This window comes from Choloepus didactylus, chromosome 12 (assembly GCF_015220235.1).
Source record: "Choloepus didactylus isolate mChoDid1 chromosome 12, mChoDid1.pri, whole genome shotgun sequence".
NCBI classification, from domain to species: Eukaryota; Metazoa; Chordata; class Mammalia; order Pilosa; family Megalonychidae; genus Choloepus; species Choloepus didactylus.
Window position 1 is genome coordinate 90,856,800 of NC_051318.1, and position 21,705 is coordinate 90,878,504.

At 34.9% G+C, this 21,705-nt stretch overlaps 1 protein-coding gene across 12 annotated transcripts in view; it reads right to left on the reverse strand.

Annotated features, from left to right (window-relative positions):
- TSC22D1 (TSC22 domain family member 1) overlaps positions 1 to 21,705 on the reverse strand; it is a 112,200-nt gene that overhangs the window by 59,419 nt on the left and 31,076 nt on the right. For 5 of the 12 annotated variants that reach the window (XR_005211233.1, XR_005211232.1, XR_005211230.1 and 2 more), the window contains one exon: positions 20,138 to 21,459. The exons of 5 other annotated variants lie outside the window; for them this stretch is intronic. Coding sequence is in view for 3 of the 7 variants with exons in the window: in XM_037800578.1 (XP_037656506.1) it covers positions 21,442 to 21,459 (18 nt within the window). In the remaining 4 variants the exon portion in view is untranslated. Of the gene's footprint in view, positions 1 to 20,137; positions 21,507 to 21,705 lie in introns of those variants that run through there. 2 more of the 12 variants (XR_005211231.1, XM_037800574.1) reach the window with 1 other exon arrangement.

A 21,705-nucleotide genomic window follows, 5' to 3' on the forward strand; every position in this document is an offset into this window, starting at 1 on the left:
GGGTTATGACCAGGCAGTGTATTAAAAGTACATGCATGAAGTCAGCTAGAAGGGAACATGGGGAGCCTCTAAAGATTTCTGGGATGGCTACTGAGAAGATGAGTTTTAAAAAGATTTATCTCATGGCTGGGGACAAGGGAGTGGGACACGGGGTCAACTGCCCACCACAAATGGGCCACAGACAGAACAGCAGCCTGGCCTACAGTGGCGGTGACCGGGATGGTAGGGAGGACAAAAGCAAGACACACTGAAGGATCAGAGGCCACAGAACTGCTAACTCAGTGTGGCTGCTGAGTTCCAGGCACAAGCACACGGAGCCCTGAGAAAGCAGTCCCAGGTGACTGGGCTTTTGAGCCAGGATGCCTGGAAAGTCGGGGCAACCATGAACGGAAACTGTAAGCATAGGAAAAAGTGTTCATATGGAATACAAGGCAGTTGTTCAGACACTCATGACAGGGCCCGGGTTGACGATAAGGATGTGGAGTCATCTGCCAAATTCAGAGTTTAACAATTGTAGCAAATGGGTCAGGAGTAAGACGGAAAGGGACAGAACTGAGGACAGAACCGTTACAGGTCCACATGCAGCGCATGGGGGGCGGGGGGGGGGGGGGAATAGCCAAGAAAGGAAATAAAAATAACAGAAGTAAGAAAACTAGAGTAGTGCAGGGTGAAAATAAGGAAGGTTCAGAAAGAAGTCAAAGATCAAGCTTAGAGAAAGCTGAAGGGGCAAGTGCTCGGGGTAATGTGCTGAAGTACTATGGGTCTGCATTCTCAAAATTTTATACTCAAGTAAACGTTATCATTAAATTATTTTTAAAAACTTGCAAATCCTGACCATGTGGGTATAATGCTAATCCCTACAGCCAATACAGGACACTAATATGAAGTACACAAAATACTTTCCCCTTCACACCAGAGAAAATGGCAAGCTGCGTGCACACGAGGCCGCAGTACAGACAAAACGTACAGCTTCCTGGCATGCCAATTCTACTCAATATTAGGTCATTTAAAAGAGTATTTCATATTAAAACAAACAAAAATGTATTTTGGAGTAAAAGAGAAGAGTCATCGACTTCAAAGAAATTTCACACTTGCCTCAAGCCCCACTGAGTTTTCCTCCCAAATCCCAAATCCCCACTGTCTGTATTTGTTCTCCCCGGTCTTTATCCCTGTCCTCAGAGAGCTTAGACTTCAGCACAGGCCAAGGGTCAAGGGGCTGCAGCTGCACAAATGAGGGGCACCTTCCCCAGTTGTGGGGGAATCACAGGCAACTTCCCTGACGTTTAACACAACCTTTAGCTCGGGATACATGCCACATTAAAACAAGATAATATTCCGCTTATCGAATTAAAAAATTAGCAAATCAGCAAAAAAAAAAAAAAGTAAAAAATAATGCTCAGTGTGGGCAAGGGAAATAAGTACTCATACACTGCTGGTGTAAGCACAAGTAAGGCCCCTGTGAAAGGTAATCTGACAGTATATAGTAGGAGTCTTAAAAATGTTCATGCCCTTTCACCCACCAATCTCACTTTTTGTTAATTAACCCCTAAGGAAATAATTCTAAATGCATAAAAAGATTAATGCATAAATATAAATGTTATTAAAGCACTGTTTATAGTGAAATAGTGAAAAAATAAAATGAATGTCTGACAATAAGGGAATAAAATAAACTGTGATACATCTATTCAATGTTTTCATATAGCAAATAAAATAGCTTTTGAAAGACCAGTAATAACATGGAAAACTGTTCAGTTAAAGAATTATGAAAAGTTGTATATAAAATATAACCAGATACAATTTCAAACATTTCCAAACCATATAGACAAAAATCTATGCCTAGAATTCCGCTTTTCTACAGTTGAACTTCTATCTCTGTAGAACTGGAGGGCAAGTAAGGTTAATTTATCAATCAATTTATTCTAATTTACATTTGGGAGGAGAGACTAAGGGAAGCCATGAACTTCATAAAACACCCACCAGCTTTCTATTTTCCCCATCAGGCGACTGGTACCCTAAGGTCAGGAGCTTTATCATATTTCTTTATCTCCAACATCTAGCACAGTGATTAACACAGTCTGCTCAATAAATAGCTAGACATGATGATCCTAAAATACCTACTCATCAAAATGCTATCTTTCTAAAAAGAAAAAAAATATATACACATGTACTTTTTTTTTTAAACAATCAGTAACCTCAGTCAACCAAGCTAAAAATCTGGCAATCTATAAAGTAGTTTTTGATGATGTTTAAAAATAAATGCTACCCCCAATAAATGTTTTTTTTTTTTTTTTAATCTTTAGACAGGTAGGAGAAATGGTTTCATGAAGACAGGCTTCAGCTGAGCACTGAACGGCTGATTTGATCTGCTGGGGGTTGGGTGAAGAGCTCTGATAGTAATTCAGGTAGAAGATCTGCCCCAGCAAGGGCCATAACCTCAATCTCAGCACCTCTTAAATGCTAATGTTCCCAAGACTTCTACACCCCCAGCCTTCTGCTCTTCTCATTCTACACACACTTTCTGGTTGATAACATCTACTCTCAGAACTTTAATTATTGCTCTTAAGAGGACAGCTCCCAAGTTAATATCTTCAGAATTTTATCCTAACCTTTAGCCTCAAAGTTGTGGCCCATCTCTACTTGGATAGTTGTTTCAAATTCAGCATGCTCAACACTGAATTAATCTCCCCTTCTGTAAACCAGTTCCTCCTATATTGCCTATTTCTGCAAAACAGAACCATTTTGCACCTAGAAGTTTGGGTCACCCTTAATCTATCCTTTTCCCTAAACCGACATCCATCAGTTAACAGACTTAGGAATTCCTAACTATCTCTTAATGCAGTCTCTTCATTTCCATCTCTAAAGCCTCTGACCTAATTCAGGCCCACACTGGCTCTTGCCTCCTAGTTGATTTTCCTGCCTCCAGTCCTAACTCATCATTTAAGACTGGCTGAGATGTCACCTTCCCAGGCCGGTCTACCCTCTTCCCCTATTCCAGGTTACATTTCACTTAGGAAATGTTTCTGCAGTGGCTGTTACCCTATTAAGCCAGCGCCCCCTCAGGGAAGGGACTGTCCCTCTCAAACCATTTTGCTTTATTTCATTACTTCTGAGACTCAGTGAAAATGACTTAGTGTATTGGATCCAATAAGTGACAGACCACATACATCTCAAACGTGAACTTCATATTTTTAAACGTACAGTAGATATTTTGTGATCAGGACAGTAAAATTAATTTAAATCTCACTGCTAGAAATGAGAGACTTTTGTCGTGCATTTTCTTAGTCACAGTATACAAAAAACACAAAGATCTGTGAAGTGTTTTTTTGATATCAGCAAAAGGTCTTCACATTTAGAACACAGACCCAGAAAGAACTTGGTCTAATGAAATGGAGTGAAGTGTTTAACAACAGAAGGCACTCCAGAAATAAAGGGAACTGATTAGAACAGAGATTAGCTTATAGAATGTGGCTATGTTTTTTCATTTTGATTCAGAATTTGGGTAAAGCATTGGAAATCCTATCAGCTGGCAGCGGAGCAATATCAAACTACAGTCGCCATGAGCAGTGTCAGCCAGTGCAACGCTGAATCCTAGTAGAGAGTGCTGTCTTCTGTCATCCACCTTTTCCTTCCAAGTATGAGCTAGAGTTAACTACTTAAGGCTTACGGGAGAAGAGAATTCAGATGACAAGTTATCTCGGTAGGCATGAACAACCCCAGCCACCAATTAAAAACAGTTCTGACAGAGAAACCTTGAAGATAACCTACATTAAACCCTAAAGAATAAATACAGAAAAGATCAAGAAAAGTTCCTTTCAGTGTGTGGGTAGCTACAGAAAACTAATCAAGAAGGAAAACACTCATCTTTTCTTTCTATGACCCTACTATTCAAAACATCTGAAGGACATTCTAATTAAAACACATTCTGAATATGATCTGGAGAAAATATCAATTATCCAATAAATGTTGAAACAATCAACAGCCATCTGAAGAAAAAAAAAATAGAGTTGGAGCCACTCAGGGCACCAAGATAAATTCCAAATAATCATATATTTATATAGAAAAAATGAAATCAACAGTTGAAGAAACTGTAAGATAATTTCTTTTAATCAAGGTCTTTATGACGCAAGGTCTTTCTGACTCAAAATTCCGCAGATGTAAAAGCAAAGTTTGATGAACTGCATTAAAATTAAAAAATAAAAAAAAAAAACCTCTGCATGGCCAACAACAAAACCTAGAAACACCCATAAGCAAAATCAAAAGATAAATGTCAAACTGAAAAAAAAAATATTTGCTACTCATCTCATCCACAAAGAGCTAATCTCCATGATATATGAAGAGCTCCTAGAAATTGATTTTTAAAAAAAAGTCCAAAAACTCAATAGAAAAATGAGCAAAGGATATATGAACGGCAGTACATGGAAAAAAAATACATACATGAAAAGATGACTAAAGTTGCTCATAATCCTGCAAATTAAAACTACTCTGAGTTACAATTTTCACCTAACAGATCAGTAAAAATCCAGAAGTTCAACAGTATACACTATTGACAAGAAAATAGGACAAGAGACACTCTCTTCCATTGCTAGTGGGAGTATAAATTGGCACAATCCTCAGGGATGAAAATTTGGCAATATTCATCAAAATTACAAATACATATCCTTTGACCCAGCAATTCTACTTCTGGGAATTTAACAATATATTTACACATATGTACAAGGTTACTTATTATGGTATTGTTTGCAGTAGCAAAAAATAAGAAACCAGTTAAATGTACATTAATTGGAGACTGGATAAATAAAATATGACACATGCATATGATGCAGTACTACACAATTTTTTAAAGGAATGAAGCAGAGTATTTACTATATGTAAAGACTGCCAAGAAATATTGGTAAGAGAAAAATGCAAGGAGGGGGGACAGTGTGTATAATATGCTTTTATGTAAAATTTTAAAAAGTGAAAAAATTAGAATATAAATTCCTAATTGCTTGAATATGTACAGAGGATCTCTGAAAAAACATATAAAGAACTTAACAACTGCCTAGGGACTGGGCTAGGAAGACAGTACTGGGTGAATTGGGGACAGAGGCAAGAGAGAAGCTTTTTGCACTATATACCATTTAAAAACATATTAAAAATTTTTAAAGGAAAACCATGCCACTTTGAGTAAGCAGTAACCTCAAAGAAGGAAAACTAGGTTACAAATATGAACAAAACCCACATTTCTAGCATACCACCTTCACGATACTTTTTGAAATGGAAGGCTGGGAAGTGGGGTTGACTTTAATGAAGACATAAGCCCATTTCCAAAAAGTATTTTCTAAATTCTTTAGTTAATAGGTGATATCTCTAGAGTAATATGCTATCTTATCTGCAGAACTTCAACATCTATTCTAATTAAAACGTTTTCTTGTTGAACATCACTAATGTGCTTGGGAACTTTCAGGCACCCCCCTCTTACCATCTCTCCTCTAAAGTGGTTAACCTCCCTCTTAATCATGATGAACTTACTTCTTAAAAAGTAGTCTCTTGATAGTCTTAAATAGTCTCTTAAGGAAAGATCCTGAAGACGAAGACTCCCAAGGGGTACCTGGGTAAAATGGCCAATGGAAACTAGCCACGTGGGAGCCAGCTGACAGAAAAGAAACCCAGGATATGGCAGCATATCCAGACTCACCTGGACTGCATCACATGAGTAGAGAGAGTAGAAAAAGTCTTCCTTACTTAATATGAAAACAAGAAAACACCTAATATTATAAGTGAAATACTATTTGAATTACCTTTAAGGTAACAAAATGTACAAAGGGACATTTTTAAAACATGTCATCAAAATTCCCTTAAGTAGAAAAGATGAGGCCAGACAACTTGCAATGAGTCTACTCAAAGACAGGATTTTAAGGTTAAGATTTTCCTCTCTAATTCTCTTCCTCTCCCTTCTGATTTCTGAAACGGCAACACGCTAGCAACAAGAGCTTCTCAAAGTAGAAAACAAAACATTTCAGCTTCTGGAATGAAGATGATGGAAAAAAATCAGAGACTGTTAAGCAAGGCTGGAAATTTACTTTAATTACCATGCAAATTATTTTAATTTTGAAGGATTATTGAAAAGAAAGCCCCAGTTTTTAATAATCATACTCGACACCAGTGATCTCCAAAATAGGGAATGAAAGACAACCTACTTGATATGCGAAGAAAATATCAGAATTTCTATTCTTATTTATTTTTAAAAGTTAAGAAAGTTAAGAAAGACATGGAGCTCTGCTGATCTTCTACACACTAAAACTGGCACACTCTTTCCACTCCTTATCGGATGGTTCCCATCAACTAGTGTTTACACTGTGGCGTCCTCAGTGGTAGTCTCAGAAAGATACAGGAATTTTAGGTAGCAGCCTTCATTGTATACCTTAAACTTTACTGCAATTTTTGGGTGCCTGACTGAGTTACCTTGTTTTAACTAAAATGACTTAAGTGAGTTATCTTGTTTTAACTAAAACTACCCATGCCAAATGAAGAAATAGCTTCAAAATATTTGTGCAAAGGAATATAGAACCAGGATATCAATACTGTAAAAGGAAAATGGCAAGGTAAACACTTTTCCCAGTACAAGCACCTTATTAACCACATCAGGTGATATAAAGCAACATCATGCTACTCCAAATCGACCAAAAATAAAGAAAACCACAAAACTCTCAAGAATTCTGTTTGAAATACAGATTTATATCCACGACCAAAAATGACAATCATAGCCCTAAATATATAATGTATTATGAGGAAATAATTAATGTGAATATGAAGCCTCTGTTACTCAAAAGACATCTAAAAAATTAAACATCCATAACATACACGAACTTCTATATTTTTAAAAAGATATATAGGTTTAAAGCCATGCCAATACTCAATCCAGTTCTTTCAACAACTCACTATATATTAACAAATAATAAATACCTACATTACATAGGAAAAATACGTGTTTTCCCTCCTGTGGTAAAAATGGGTTAAATGATAAATAAAAAGTATAGTGACAAATTAAAATGCAATCCTTTATCAGTGAATACTGTTGGAAGAATTTTGGGAAAGATTGCTTAACGTTTAAACAAATAAGTATTAGAGCAAATTATGTAGTATGGAAAGATGGATACAAGAGAAAAGATTCTTACATGGCTCAGCCCACAGTAGTTGCTAGATTCTGTTTCCAGCACTAAAAAACATTCTGTATGTTAAGGATTAAAGGAAAGCTTTACTGGAGAAGACATAATCTCAACAGCAAATTATTTCTTTAATAAACTGTGTAACTTCTAATACAGCAGCTGCTTAACTAGAAAAGGGGCTCTCATTAAATATACAAAGATAGCTACTGATATATGAAACCACTCACTGAATCATTCGTTCGTAGACAGATTACTGCCACAAAGAAGCTGAAGAAGTGTGCACTAAATGCCTCGGGATGCCATCAATGTTGTTAACTTTATTAAAAGCAAGACCTTTAAAAGAGAAGAATCTTTAGGGTATTTTTAATGAGCTACAGAGTGCCTGAAGAATTTTCCCCCATACAGTTCACTAGTTACCTTCTGTAAAGAACTGAAGAGTTGTTGAACTTAAAAAAGATTTGCTATGATCACCCCAATCTATTTTTGAACATTTTCCTTACACCAGAAAGAATTGGAATCAGTATAAAAAATTAAAATTAAAATTAAAATAAATAGATTGGGGTGATGAATGCACAACTATAAGATGGTACTGTGAACAGCTGATTGTACATCATGGATGACTGTATGGTATGTGAATATATCTCAGTAAAACTGAATTTTTTAAAAAAGTATTAAAAAAATCAGTTGATTTCTTAGGACACAAAGACACAAACTACATGAATCTCTTGAGGGGTAGAAGCACAAAAAAAAAATTTGCTATGGATTTCTTTTACGGGGAATCATTTCAAATTTGCTGACCTTTTCTGTGATAACAAGAGGTGAAGTGTCGAAACAATAAACACATTGAACCTGTACCTTCCACGTAAAAGGCATGCTTTAACTCAAGAGACGAGAGAGTGCTTTTCTAGATTTATAGGAAAGGTGTTTTAAAGACGAATGTTTAAAAACATCCCCATGATTTTGTGATTTGTACTAAAAATATTGAGAACAATTTTCAAAAACCTCTTATTTGCATTAAAAACCTTGAAAACAGAATCTTAAGCCTGTTTCAAAATCCTCCAAAAGCCTATCCATGGGTTTTTAATCTCTTAAAATGATAGAAATTAAACGCCTTCAAATTAGATAAAAAAGAGTAACTGACATTAGGGAAGATAAGAGATCCACTAGCCGAATTTCACCAAAATCCTCTGCATAAATTTGTTATGGTATTAAAATCCGAGCACAATTTAAGAAACATTGCCATTTGAATCAATGTATCTTTGTCAACTATCTTATCCAGCTATGATAGCCACAAAAAAATAAAAAGTGTCAAATAAACTGACCTCAGAATCAGATTCATATCACTCTTGTCAAAGTGTTTTAAGATGTTGAAAACTAATGAAGCAGTTGTTTAGAAATGTCCCCATCGTTTTCTGATCTATACTGAAATGTTAAGGAGTGATCTTAGAAACCTCTCACATCTGCACACTCAAAATATGTACCTATATAATTTAGGGAAGAGCTAAAAAAAAAAACTTTGACTCATGCAAGTGAGCCATGAAAAACTTACATAACAAATTTGGTCCTCCTATAGATTCTCCTTTTCCAATGAAGAAGCCAATCTTAAATAGAAAAATAAGATGATGTTCTTCCAAAAGCACAGCCAGTAACAGAATGCAATTTTTAACTGAAAAATAAAATTTACATATAAATTCCTGCATTCCTATTGGAACCCTCATTCGCAACAACTGAATACTTTTCCAAGAATGATCAAAAAAAGTTGAATCTTTTAGCATAACTTCTCTTCATTATAGGGAACCTGATATTTTAAGTGAGAAACTCAACTATGGGAAGAAGAAATGTAATGCACTTAAATAAAGAGTTTGGGACTTGAGCTACTTAATTAGAAAATGTACATAAAATATGTCTTCATTCAGGTATATCCCCCCACAACCACAGAGTTCAAAGAACAAAGAAAGCTGTTGGCTTGTTTTTATTTTTAATGCACTGAATTTCGCAACTAAGAAACCATGGCCCTGGTTTAATAGCTTTTAAGAAAAATGGAAGCAGAATTGTTGACTATTTTTAAAAACCTGATAGCTATTAAAAGATTGTTTTTAATGTCTTTCCAAAGACAATATTGAAAAAAAACATAAGAGTTCATGTTTAACAGTCAAGCAACATCTTCCATGAAAAGACTTCTATTAGGATACTTATACATTGATAGCAGAATGCTACCAATTTTTTTTAATTAAGACTACATAAAGTGTATGAATGAAAACTATGAAAAAATACTAAGTCCTTATGAATAAAGCTTCAGAAATTTTAGGAAGTATTTAATAAAGTATTTTACACATGAATTCAACAATGTAACAATGACTGTTAATTGTTAAATAAATATGCAGGTTATTTGCTGCTTTCAAAATAAATAAATGCAGTGATCTCTTTAGCAAAGAAACGTTTGTTTTTAATGACGCTAAAAGTATTAGTTCTTTATTAATTCAAACATACACGTTTTCTCAAAATAAACAGTACCTCAGCCAGAAAAAGTTCTATACTTCAGTGTGCTTTCTGCTCTACAAAAGGACACCTTACCATCAATTTGATTAGTGGAGAATTGTTTGTTGTCCAGTGAAGTACTTTAGTAGCACTATCCAATTTTCAGAATAAAAACATACACTGAGCTGACAATTGCCACAAAGCTCTTCTCAAGAATGTTAGGCAGTTCAAGAAAAATAAAAGAACTCTAATGTACATTATTTCAAAACAATGACTCACAGTTAATGAGTATCTTAAGTGATTGCAAAAGGCTGAAGTGATTAGTTTATTCCAACTACCAAATGTCAGACTACCAACTGTTTGTTATTCAGACCCTAGCAAAACAGGCCCTAAATTTACAAAAAAAGATTTTTAGATTTTTTTTGTCAGGTTTTAAGAAACTGTACGCTAAATAGAGAACTGAGCCTTTCCATTCTAAATTTCTCTTAAGAAAGGCATAAATTGAGTCAAGGCAAAAATTAAATCCTTTACGGGAACAACCTCTTCCTCCCCCCAGTAAGAATGGTTCAGAGAACCTGAACTGAGAGGAGTAGAAACAAAGTGCCTACGTGAGTAATCTTCCTATAATCTTCTGAAATCACTCGAGAGTTCAGAAAGTTATCAAACATACATTTCAAGCCAAACTGATTTTAATTAAAACTAGTTTCAACATTTTCAAAGTTAGAAGCACATCTAATTTTTTTTTTTTCATTGTGGAAGGCCTCAGTAGTGGAACCATTGAGTGTCAATTTTTTTCTTAAAGTGTCAGTCTAAACATAATCAAGAAATAGCCTCAATTTTAAAAAATAACATTTCTCATCATTGAAGGGCAGGGTACTAAGAATGTTACAGCTGAATTCAGCTTTATAGGGAATTCTTTCAACAATATTTTTGTGAACTTTTCATTGATTCCAAGCAGAACATTTTTTCATGTGTTTTATATCTAGCAAATTGGATTTCTTCTTTTATTGATCACTTTTCTTCCTTCTTTTTTTCTTTTCTTAGTGAAAGAAAACTAAGGGTAGCCTCTCACAATTTCATGAAATGAAGGCTAAAAGCCAGGCTCTGTGCTAAGCATTAGCAAAACCATAAGCAAAAACAAACTACCCACTTCTCTTGGTATCTTTCGGCCAGAGGGAGAAATGTAAAGCCTTGACTATAAGGAATGACAGGATGGTGATCTAACCCATTCCTGAAGTGAGGAAGTGATCACCTAGATAAAACAAAGGGAGAGAGAGAGAGAAACCAAAACATGGTCAAAGGTGAGACTGGAGAGGCAAACAGGGACTTGGTTGTTCAAGCTAAAAATTACATTAAAGACTCTCGTCTCTATCCTACCTATGACATTACAAGGCCCAGACAGAAGCCAACTGAGGGTCTTAATTAAGGATATAACGTCATTAAATTCATGTTTCGAGAAGCATCACTCTGGCTGCACTGTGAAGAACAAATCTGAAAACAAAGGTGTATAAAAGGAGACCAGTTCGGATAGAACTTTAGTCATTCAAGTCAGGAAATAATGGAGCGAGCCAAGGTGGTGATGAGAGGACAGACTGCTGAGATATTTAAGACACACACAAAAAAAACAGTACTGGCTGATGGATTGGGTAAGTGTAAGGAATACAGAAGTATTCAGAGTAACACCTAGGTTTCCAGCATGCATGGCATTCATTAAGATGGGGAACACCAAAGGATGACCAGAGGGTGGGGGTGGATCATAAATTCATAAATCATGCTGAAAATGCTCTTAGGACATCCAAAAAGAGATGTCGGGTAGACAGTGAGAACTACAAGACTGGACCAGTGTTATAGACTTGAGTCATCTTGCATGAAGGCAGTTCACCTACAGCGTGGAAAGAATTGCCTAAGGAATTGAGAAATGACGATCAAGGACCCAGCATGAGACACTCCCATATGTAAAAGCTGGGTAGAGTGAGGAAGAGTCTGCAAACCAGCCAGAAAGGCAGGAGGAAATCTGAGTAAAGACTCACAGAAGCCCAAATACTGAAAGAGAATGTTATCAATCGTGTTAAATGCTGCTGAACCAAGGGATGACAAGATATAAAAAATGTTCACTTCATTTGGTGCTAAGTCACCGGTATCCTTTGTAGCATTATTTCAGTGAAGTAATTAGGGTGAAAGCAAGATTAGAGTGGGGAAGGAAGAAATGGAGAGATTATAGGCACTTTTTAAGTTGGTGCACAGAGAAGAGATGAGGCAGTAGCTAGAGTTGGATATAAATCAATGGAAGTTGTTTTTAATGTGGAAGGACTTGAATATGTTTGTATACATGGGAAGTATATACATGAGAGTGCATGAGAAGTACACTTTAAACCAAGTATATGGTTTAAAGAAGGAACAAAAAAATCTTAAGACAACTAAGAAAACAGAAGGAAATGAGATCCAGAGCATAGGTGGAGGAAGAAGGGATGGGTGCTAAAGAATCAGATTTGCTGGATCAGGAAAATGAAGTCCCAACTGACAGCTGCTCCTTTTTCCCGTAAAGGAGGAAGTGAGGTATCTGCCAAGCAAGCTGTGTGTAACTCAATATAAATTTCCTCGAATGTAATAAAATTTTAAACTAGGAGACCTCTACATAATAATAGAAACTTTTATTACTGTGCCTGATCCATTGTAAATGCTTTACATATCTTAGCTCCTTGAATCCTCAAAACATTCCTGTGAAATAGGAATGCTTACTTAGTCCTCTGACAGATGAGAAAACTGAGGCAGGGGTTAAGTGACTTACGCAAGGTGCATGGCTGTTTTGAGCATTCAAATTCAAGCACCGACCTAGAGCTGATGCTCAGTCAGTGTGCTACATGACCTCTACACGGCTGAGACGGAACCTGCAGACCAGTGTCACACAGATACATGGGTTTGTGGTACTCTTGAAACCCTAAGTTGGTGACAGGATGAGAGTTATTTTGATTCCACATTATCAAATAATATTAATCCACACGTATTCACAGCTAAGTAACCTAGGAAATAAGACTTCATAAAATTGACCCTCACAATCACTAGTTCACACTAGTGAGAAATAATCCCAAAGAGTTATGTGTTTTGTTTCTTTTTAACCTTCACTGCTTATTTTCCAGGGATAAAACAGCTTTCCTACAGCACCACAGTGGCATTGTAATTTACCTATTTATGTGCAGATCTTCCTCACAAAACTTGGGCATCTCAAAGGCTGCCTATGTATTCTTCATTAAAATGTTTGTCCAGTGCCTTCTGTATGGCAGCTAATATACAACAGTAAACAAAACAGATAGGACCCCTGGCCTCAAGAAGTCAGGCAATAAACAAACAAGATATGCTCTCAACTTAAGTTGAGAAAAATACAAGGAAGGAATCAATGTAACATCAGAGAATGAAGCCACAAAGTCCTTAAGATAGAAAAGAGTGAGATCCAGACTTTGAAAAGAGGGGTGTGGGTTAGAAGCATCTTAGTATTTCAATGCTTGGAGAGATGCATGAAATTTAATAGGCAGATGCTCAGTAAGAATAAGAAACAAATCAAATTAATGGTTTAAATAGCTCCTAGTAGAGCACCATTACTAAGTGTTAGGACCTAAGCTAAATTGAAGTTGCTGGGGTACCCAATTAGAGAACAGGTATTTGTCACCTTAAGGTACACCAATATACAGAAAACATATAAGGCACCTATCAGGATACTTTTGACCCTATGAGCAATTCTTCACTCTATCTTATTTTGATATTCTCCACTCATGACTAATGAATACGGTCCTCCCATAGAGCATGTAGAGTAATAATCTTTTCCAAAAAATGTCTTAATTCCCTGAATAGTTGGAAGAATTATGTGAAAAGGTTTTAAAAGTGCAACACATTATGCAATTTTTAGTGGCAATTATTCTCACACTACTGCTTACTTGAATTATGTCAGCTATGTTTCTAAAGTACTGTAGTGCTATGTAGTATTATGTTCGTAATTACTGTAACTCCCAATGACCTGACATAATCAAGTGAATAACTTTTAGAAATAGATACTAAAAGTATACAAACCTATCAATTTAAAATAGAAATATTTAAGTAGAAAAATATTAAATGAGGCTTTGTAAAGTAAGGCATCAAGTCCTTTTACAAGATGACCCAGCACTCACTTCAACCTTGCTGACATCACAAAGTCATGGCAAAGCTTGCATCTGACATGTAGACAGTCATTCTGAGATCCTGAGAATTTCACACAACATAAGCATAAAGGGTCTAAAATTAGGTAACAGGAACTATTAATCAAAACAAACCATTCCTCAGCTTGAAAGAATATCTAAGCCATGAACACACATCACACATGCTGAGAAAAGAGGGCAACAAATGAACTGGCCTATAATTTCATTGCAGAACTGTCTCGACTTAGTTCAAACAGCATTTTTTTGGTTTGAGGTTATTTTCATATGACTTCTGTGTAATCTCTGGGATTATGAAACTGTACAAATAAGTTTTTAAAACAATTTACCTGCAGTAATAGAAAGAACACATTCTGTGCAACAGTTATGTGGTACATAAAAACAGGACCAAGAGCCAGAAGACATGGATTCCAATTGCCCTTTGCAACTACCTTGGCTGTGTATGAAGTTGGGCAAATATGTCTTTCTTTGAATCTCATCTTCCTCAATAATCAGAGGAGGGGGCTAGATTAGACCAGTGGTCCATTTATTTTCATATGTACCCCCTAAGTTTAAAAAAAAAATTGAGAATGTATTATTTATGAATTGTGTTCATGAGTATTACGCACTGTGAACAATTTGCTTATGTATATAAAATGCTTATTTCCATAGAAGTATTAGTAGGAAATTGCACCTATCTCACTCCCTCTTCCCCCAGAACTTAGCAATACTTGTCACCCAATAGATTTACTTGGTTAAGGGACAGCCAATTAATTCAAATTAAAGTTAATAGTAGCCATCAAAAATATTGGTGACAGTCACATTAGTTAATTTTGGTATCTTAAGCCTTGTTTAAAACAGCAGGATGACAGCTATTAAGGCATATAATTGATAATACTACAAATATTTTTAAGAAGAAAACCAGCTATAATCTTTGCAAAATTAAAATACAAAACCGTGCATATTTTTCATAATTACTTTCATGAGAAAACATAATTATGGTGTTACAGGCATCATACTTAAGTCTTTTACACTGACTAATGTCTTGTATTTTAATTTTGGGTCGCTGATTGGTATACAAATACATTTTCCTAAAGAAAACCTCAAGTGAACTGGTTTTACTTAACCAACAGTAAGTGATTCAGTAATAAACTAAGATTTCTAAACATGTATAATCATAATGGTACTTCCTATTCATATGGAAAACACTTGTTTATGCAGTTCAAGAGTTCTCAAACAGGTGCTTCAAATCATAAACAAAATACAGAAACTGGATCTTGCAACTAATATCTATTTAATCTCCAATTTCATTTTTAAAAAATTCATCACCTCTCACTGCTCTCATTCACTTTCTGTTAAATTTAGTAGATAGATGCTTGATAAGGATCAGATGAATCAAATTAAATCACTACAATGGTTTAGAAAGCTCCTGGTAGAGCACCATTTCTTCTAAGTATTATGACCCAAACTAAAAAAGCAAAATATCCTTTTTATCTACTTCAAATACTGAGGCTCAACGTGTAAGTTTTACTGGGAATATGAATTCTTATTAGCAAAGATGTCTGAAATCAAGGGTGTAACAGAAATCTTTAGGTTTTGACAGATCTGCTTTCTAATGCCATCTCCATTGCTAACTGATTATACACCCTTAGGCAGGTTTTGTAACCTCCAAGCTCCAGTATCTTTATGTGTAAAATGGGAAAAGAAAAAAAAAAAAAAATACTATCTTCCTCACTGGATTGTTGGGTGAATTAAATTAGATAATCTATGTAAAGCACCAACGGTGCACACAGCTGGCATGGAAATGTTTGCTCTCTTCTTTCTTCCGCATTTCCTAAAGTTCTTTCTAATTCAGGTAAAGTAGACTAGACCTTGTATCTCAAGCCAATGATTCCCAAACAGGGGTACATGAACCCTTTAAGCTACACACAACCATTAAATAAACTGCTTGTTTTTTTTCGTGGAGTTCAATTTGAGGAAGAAAAGCTAAATACCATAACTGGTAATTTTAAACATTGTTACACCAAAACAATGTTGCAACAGGAGAATACTCGCACTACTTTTCAAGAGGTAACATCAGACTATAATTACATAGAATTCAGGCCACATTCCCAGACTTCCAGGTCTACTACTTCACCATCCTCTGCAGTTAGGTATGTTCTCAATCTCTTCCACTGAAGCACTGCCTTTCATTTCTAATCTTAATTATGTTACTAAACACGATTTCAACTTTTTTTCCAATGCCAGTCACTTGACAGCAGTTCAGCTCCTATGGACGTGGTTACCCTTAAATTAGCAAGGACAACCTGAAAAATAATGTTTTACATTACACAAATCATTTAATATAGAATTTATAGCTACTTAAGTCAGCATTAAGCAAGCAAACCAAAAATCACTTAAATGCAGAATGTACTTTTGTAACTGATTTCCCAAAGTCTTGGCTTTACCTTGAGTCCATTTTTTTCTCTTTTCGACTAACTGTGCATACTGACATAAAACTTATATAGTCTTTGCATAAAAAGATAACTCTCCTGCTTTTTAGAAACAAAATACTTTATCACTTTTATTTTATTTTCCTAACAGAATTTCAACATGCCTAAAATTAAGCACCTTACTGGGTAAGTATGTTAAGGACCAACAAAGTGGCATGCCTATTCCAGGGCCAAATGCAATGTAAGGGCATGTGCTCTGACGGCAAAGGCTGACTAGACCTGCACTGAGAAACAGTGATAAACTGTAGTATATTCAGAAATCTGCAAAACCCCTAAGGATCTCAAAACCATGCCACCTTGAGTAAGAGCTAAGAAAATGGGGGTGCTTAACCTGGACAAAAGAAAACCTGAGCTTGGAAAGGAGGTAGTATAAGAGCTGAATACCTGAAGGGCTGTCCTATTTGAAGGGGATCAGGCTTCTGTGTTTCTGGAACTGGGGATCAACATGAGGAGGCAGCAAAGTGGTGCACATCTATGAGCTAGCAGTCAAGAGGCTTGGGTCTTACTGACAATTTCTTATCATTTGCACAATATTGGGAATGTAAGTGATAATTCTGGATGTCAATTACCTTACATATAAAATGAGGGTACTAAAATAGACAATTTCTAAGATACTTTTCAAATAAAAAAAAAAAAGACCTGGGAGCGACTTCTGGGTCAACTTAGCTTAAGAACATGCTGAGCACAGAGCTCTATCCCTAGTTCACATCAGTCTTATTTGTTCTATATAAAGGGGGAAAGGTAGAAGAGATAGCCACTTATTTGAAGTAAAAAGCCAAAAACTCACAAGCTGGAGTTCTTATAAAAGGAATTAAAACACAGGAGGGAAGATTATTGTGCTTTATGTTACTACCTATTGATTAAAGTAGATTATACTAGTAATTTAATTCTAAGGAAAAAAAAAACTTTATCCATTTTTCTAGGTCATCTGTTTTCAACATTGGCCTTTCCCCCCCCAAAAAAAGAAAAAAGAAAAAATATCAAATCAGGAAAAAAAAAAAAAAACATTGCCCTTTCCTAAATTTCTATAACAACCCTAAAAATTATGCTGACACTCAACTCTTTGAACCTATGTAATATTCCTTTCAGAATTCCAGCTTAACTTTTTCTCTAAATGGTTTTATATACCAGTCAACAGTATTACTTCTTAAGCCTTAATGTAACAGGTAACTCTGAGTAAGAATTAAGTGAACGTTTATAAAGCAACTTGAAATTTCTCAAACCAAAGTAAAAATTACTCCATACAGTGATTGTTTTCTGTTAGTTACCACTTAATAAAAATAGGCACACACAGCAGTAATTTCAGGGCCTATGTGAGCGCATAGAGACCGATGTGCACACCTCCAGATGCACTGCAAAGGAAGTCACCCAGAAACAGATCTGTGGCTTATCCATTTCTCTTTCCTGGTAGAGGATTTTTTTAAAAATTATTTTCCTAATTCTACATCTGTCCGGAAATCCAAGGCTATCTGTTATAGTTTACTTTATCATCAGACGTTTAAAAAGAATTACATGGAACATATTTTGAGCATTTTTCTACCTATGCCATACCTTACCTCTTGAGCAGAGATCCCTTGGCTCAGAATTCCTGAAAGCACCGATGCATACTTTGAAATTTCCTAACATTTTTACTTTAGTATCTAATTACATTAGATGTATACATTAGTGAAAAAAACATTCAGAGCAACTATGTGCTTATTTTGAACACAAATCTTCAACAATTTTGAACTAAATTAAGATTAAATCTTTTTTAATGAGAAACAAAAAATACAGGAATAAATGAAAAGCAAGAAATTGCTAAGGACCTCTAAGTACTGACATTTTGCTCAACTGTTTCACTATAGCAAAGTAAACTAAGATGTGCACATAACTACAGTGAGCTATAAGGACATCAGTACTTTGTAGTCACGATGCTTTTGTGACATTTACTTTTGTAAACAAAAGTCACGGACACACAAAAAACCTTTGTTTCCTCACAAGAACAATCAGAACAGATCTTTTAAGACTCCAGTTAATCAAACGATGGTGTGCAATAGTAAGCATGTGTTCTTATAACTCAAAGATATAAAGGTAGCCAAATCCAACATTCTGTAATAATTTTATTTTGAAGCAACTCATGGTTTAAAGGAAGACTCCATGTAATAAAAAGTTACTTAAATTACTTAATATTTATTTCATCCATCATATCTTTGCAGTATTTTTGAAGTATCCAGTGAAGTTTTTTTTTTTTCAACCCTCACACCTCACCCTTTCACAGTACATATATAGGAAAGGCTTACAAATTTTGTTTTCAAATAAAATTCAGCCTTCAATGAAATACAGTATGCCTATAAATCTTCTAAATTCTAAAAAAAAATTTTGTTCAGACTCTTGACTAGTCTTTTCCAACTAAAGTCAGCAATTTTAGCCTTCTTCCTTCCTCAACAAAAAAATACAATAGCTATTCTAAATCATAAGTTCCTTTTATAATTTTTATTTTTTCAGAGTATAATTGCTTTTGGGAGCCAACTGTGCCATTTTAATCCATAGGTTGCCATTAATTTAACTTTTATTTCTTGCCTAGGACCCTTCTTCATGTTTATTTTTAAAATTTGGAGTCCACTTCTTGAAAAACTCTTCTTCAAATCCAAAAGAAAATCCTGTTACTTCTAACAGACCCTGCATAGGAAAGGTAAATTGTTCCTCTGGCTCCAACTATAGCTATAAAGACAAGAATCTTTGTCTTCATAAAAATCAGATTTCATCCTTGTCTTGATACAGTTAAAATCAAGAGACTTTTGAGCCAAGATTTCTCCTTCTACAGTTATTTGTTCAAGTAGAACACTAAAATACAAAACATTTTTCTTCTGTTAACAGTTCTTATGAATTGGGTGGTTTCCCAATCAGCCACTATTTTCAAACGTTCTTTTTACTGAGTAAGAAGGGTTATCTTTTGGCATGTTATTAAGAGGTCATATTTTTGATCAATCTAACTTTGATGAGATTACTCCTGATGATACCAGGAGTAATTTTTGAAAGGTAATTTTTGAAAGTTTGAAAGGTTTGTAAAATTGACACAGAAAAACTGCATCTAAAAAAAATCCAATCCAGGAAACAAAGCTCAAATGAAGCTAATCAGGAAAATGCAAAATGAGACTAGAGGTCACCAATTTATTACATTTGGCACTTGGTGACCCCAATGAAGAATCGTTTTAATTTAACAGTTTAAAATTTTTTCTCAAAAAAAGATTAAAAAACACAAGATATAATATTATTCAGAAATACTTAAAGGAAGACACATAAAATTAAAACATGCTTAAAAATAGTGTTGGAAGTTTTCACTTTCTACTCCTGAAACAGAAATAAGCCATTTATCAGTAAGTACATTTTTTCAAGGAGAAAATATTTATTAGTTTTCAAAATGATCACATATACAAATATTACACAATCAGTCATTCTAGGAAAGAAATAGCTTATATCAATATTCATAAAAAACTGAAAAATATAGGACTGCATATTTTGACAAAATATTTTAAAATCTGAAATGAAAATGCATCAAAATAGAGTTTAAATAAACAAATCAGTTCACATTAATACACAAAAAGTTTAACTTTTAAAGAGCTTTTAGTGACATGAGATGAACAGAAATGCACTTACATTTCTTTTGTACACTCTAAGGAACAAGAGCTAAAATGTAATCAAAGCATGAGATTAAGAGACTAAATCACTTTTCTTCAAAGCTGAAACAAAAGGCTAATAATCTCACGGGCCATAAACTAGTTTGCACTGTAGTTCAAAGAGTTCAACCAACTCAATTTCCAAGCAAGTTTCACTTTTAGTTCACTGAGTTCTTTTAAAATGAACATTATCAATGTTCTTTTAAAATGTACTTTTTTTAATTCATGTGTCTTTAAACTTTTTTTTTTTTTAAACATTTAACAAAACAAATCAAGAATAAAAGGCTGTAGTCGTTTGTGGGAATTCAGAGCTCTCTAGGGAAATTTAAGTTCAGATTGATCTTTTAAACTTACTTTTAAGTACTATACTCACAGAAATTTAGTTATAATTAATGAGGAAAAAAAGCAGTTCTCATAGATTGCCAAGAAAAATATATAAGCTAGTTTATATCTTAGCAAAAGTGGCTTCTAAAAACTTTTAGGATTCCTGAAACATCTTAGATGCTCAATAATCAAACTATTAAATTTTCTGTATTAATAACTCTAGAACTCCTATCCTTAAAATTTATGCCAAAACAAAACAAACTGGCAGCATCAGGTGACCTAAAAAACTTTAGCTTTTGACTGGCCAGTTAACAGATACCAAAAAAAGACACAGAAACATATTGACAGATCCACTTCCATCAATTAAATGGTATTTTGGGTAACTTTTTGCAACACTTATTCATACCTAAAGCTTATTCTATGACTAATTGCCTTTGCTCTGTGAAATACCACTTTGTGGCAACATCACTCAAACTGTAGCCTGCCTTCAGTGCAGAACGATACCTGAAGTTTAACAGGTATTTAATACTTTAAACAACCTACCAAACTACTGTGATCTCAAAAGATGTCTCCTCTACTTCTCTACTGGATCTTTGTGCATTTGACAAATACAATAAGAATAAGGCTCAAAACCAGAAATAGATAAGCTAAAGGAGAATTTCCCAATATTAAAAGTAATTTGGGAATAATTCATCCTTTATTCACTAAGTTTCTTTCAATGTCAGGCAACAAACATCAGTTTCATTAAGTTTTTCTGGATTTTTTAGACTTCGTTAAAAAAAAATAAGTGTGCCTGTTTCATTAAGGTGAAGAGATTCAATCCCACACATCTTTTAAGTGAAACAGACAGAGAGCTGCTCTTTAAAGAAAGGAGTCTCTCAGCTTCCTCTATTTCAGTCTTCTGAATAGAAAGTAATATTTTCATGGCCATGTAAAATTCCAAACTGAAAAGACTGTTTCATTATTTGAGCCTTTCCATTTCCAGACCAAGAGTAAACCAGAGTAAATCTTAAAGTTTATAAATGACAAGATCAGGTGCTCTCTCATCCTTGTGTCTTCTAGACATATTGCATGGATCCATTCACCACTGCCTTCCAAACTGCAGGTGCTGGCATGTGTGACAGATATCATCCATGAAGGCTCTGCTAGGAGAATTCCTTTTGCTGAAGAGGTATGATGTTTACCAGTTGAAAGAAATCTGGGCAATTAGAGAACAAATAAACCGGTCTCCCATTATCAAGATACCTGGAGTCACAGAAGGAATCCACCAAGGAAAAATGAAAACTTGCCAAAGGCACCAAGTTCATGTTCTACCCATTGTAGATGATAAGAACTTCCTGGAACCAAATCCTACCTTTGGCATCAAAGAAACTAAGAGAAATCCATCTTAATGCCATGAGAAAAATCTAGGACAAGGCTCTTTTGCCACAAATAACAATATTCC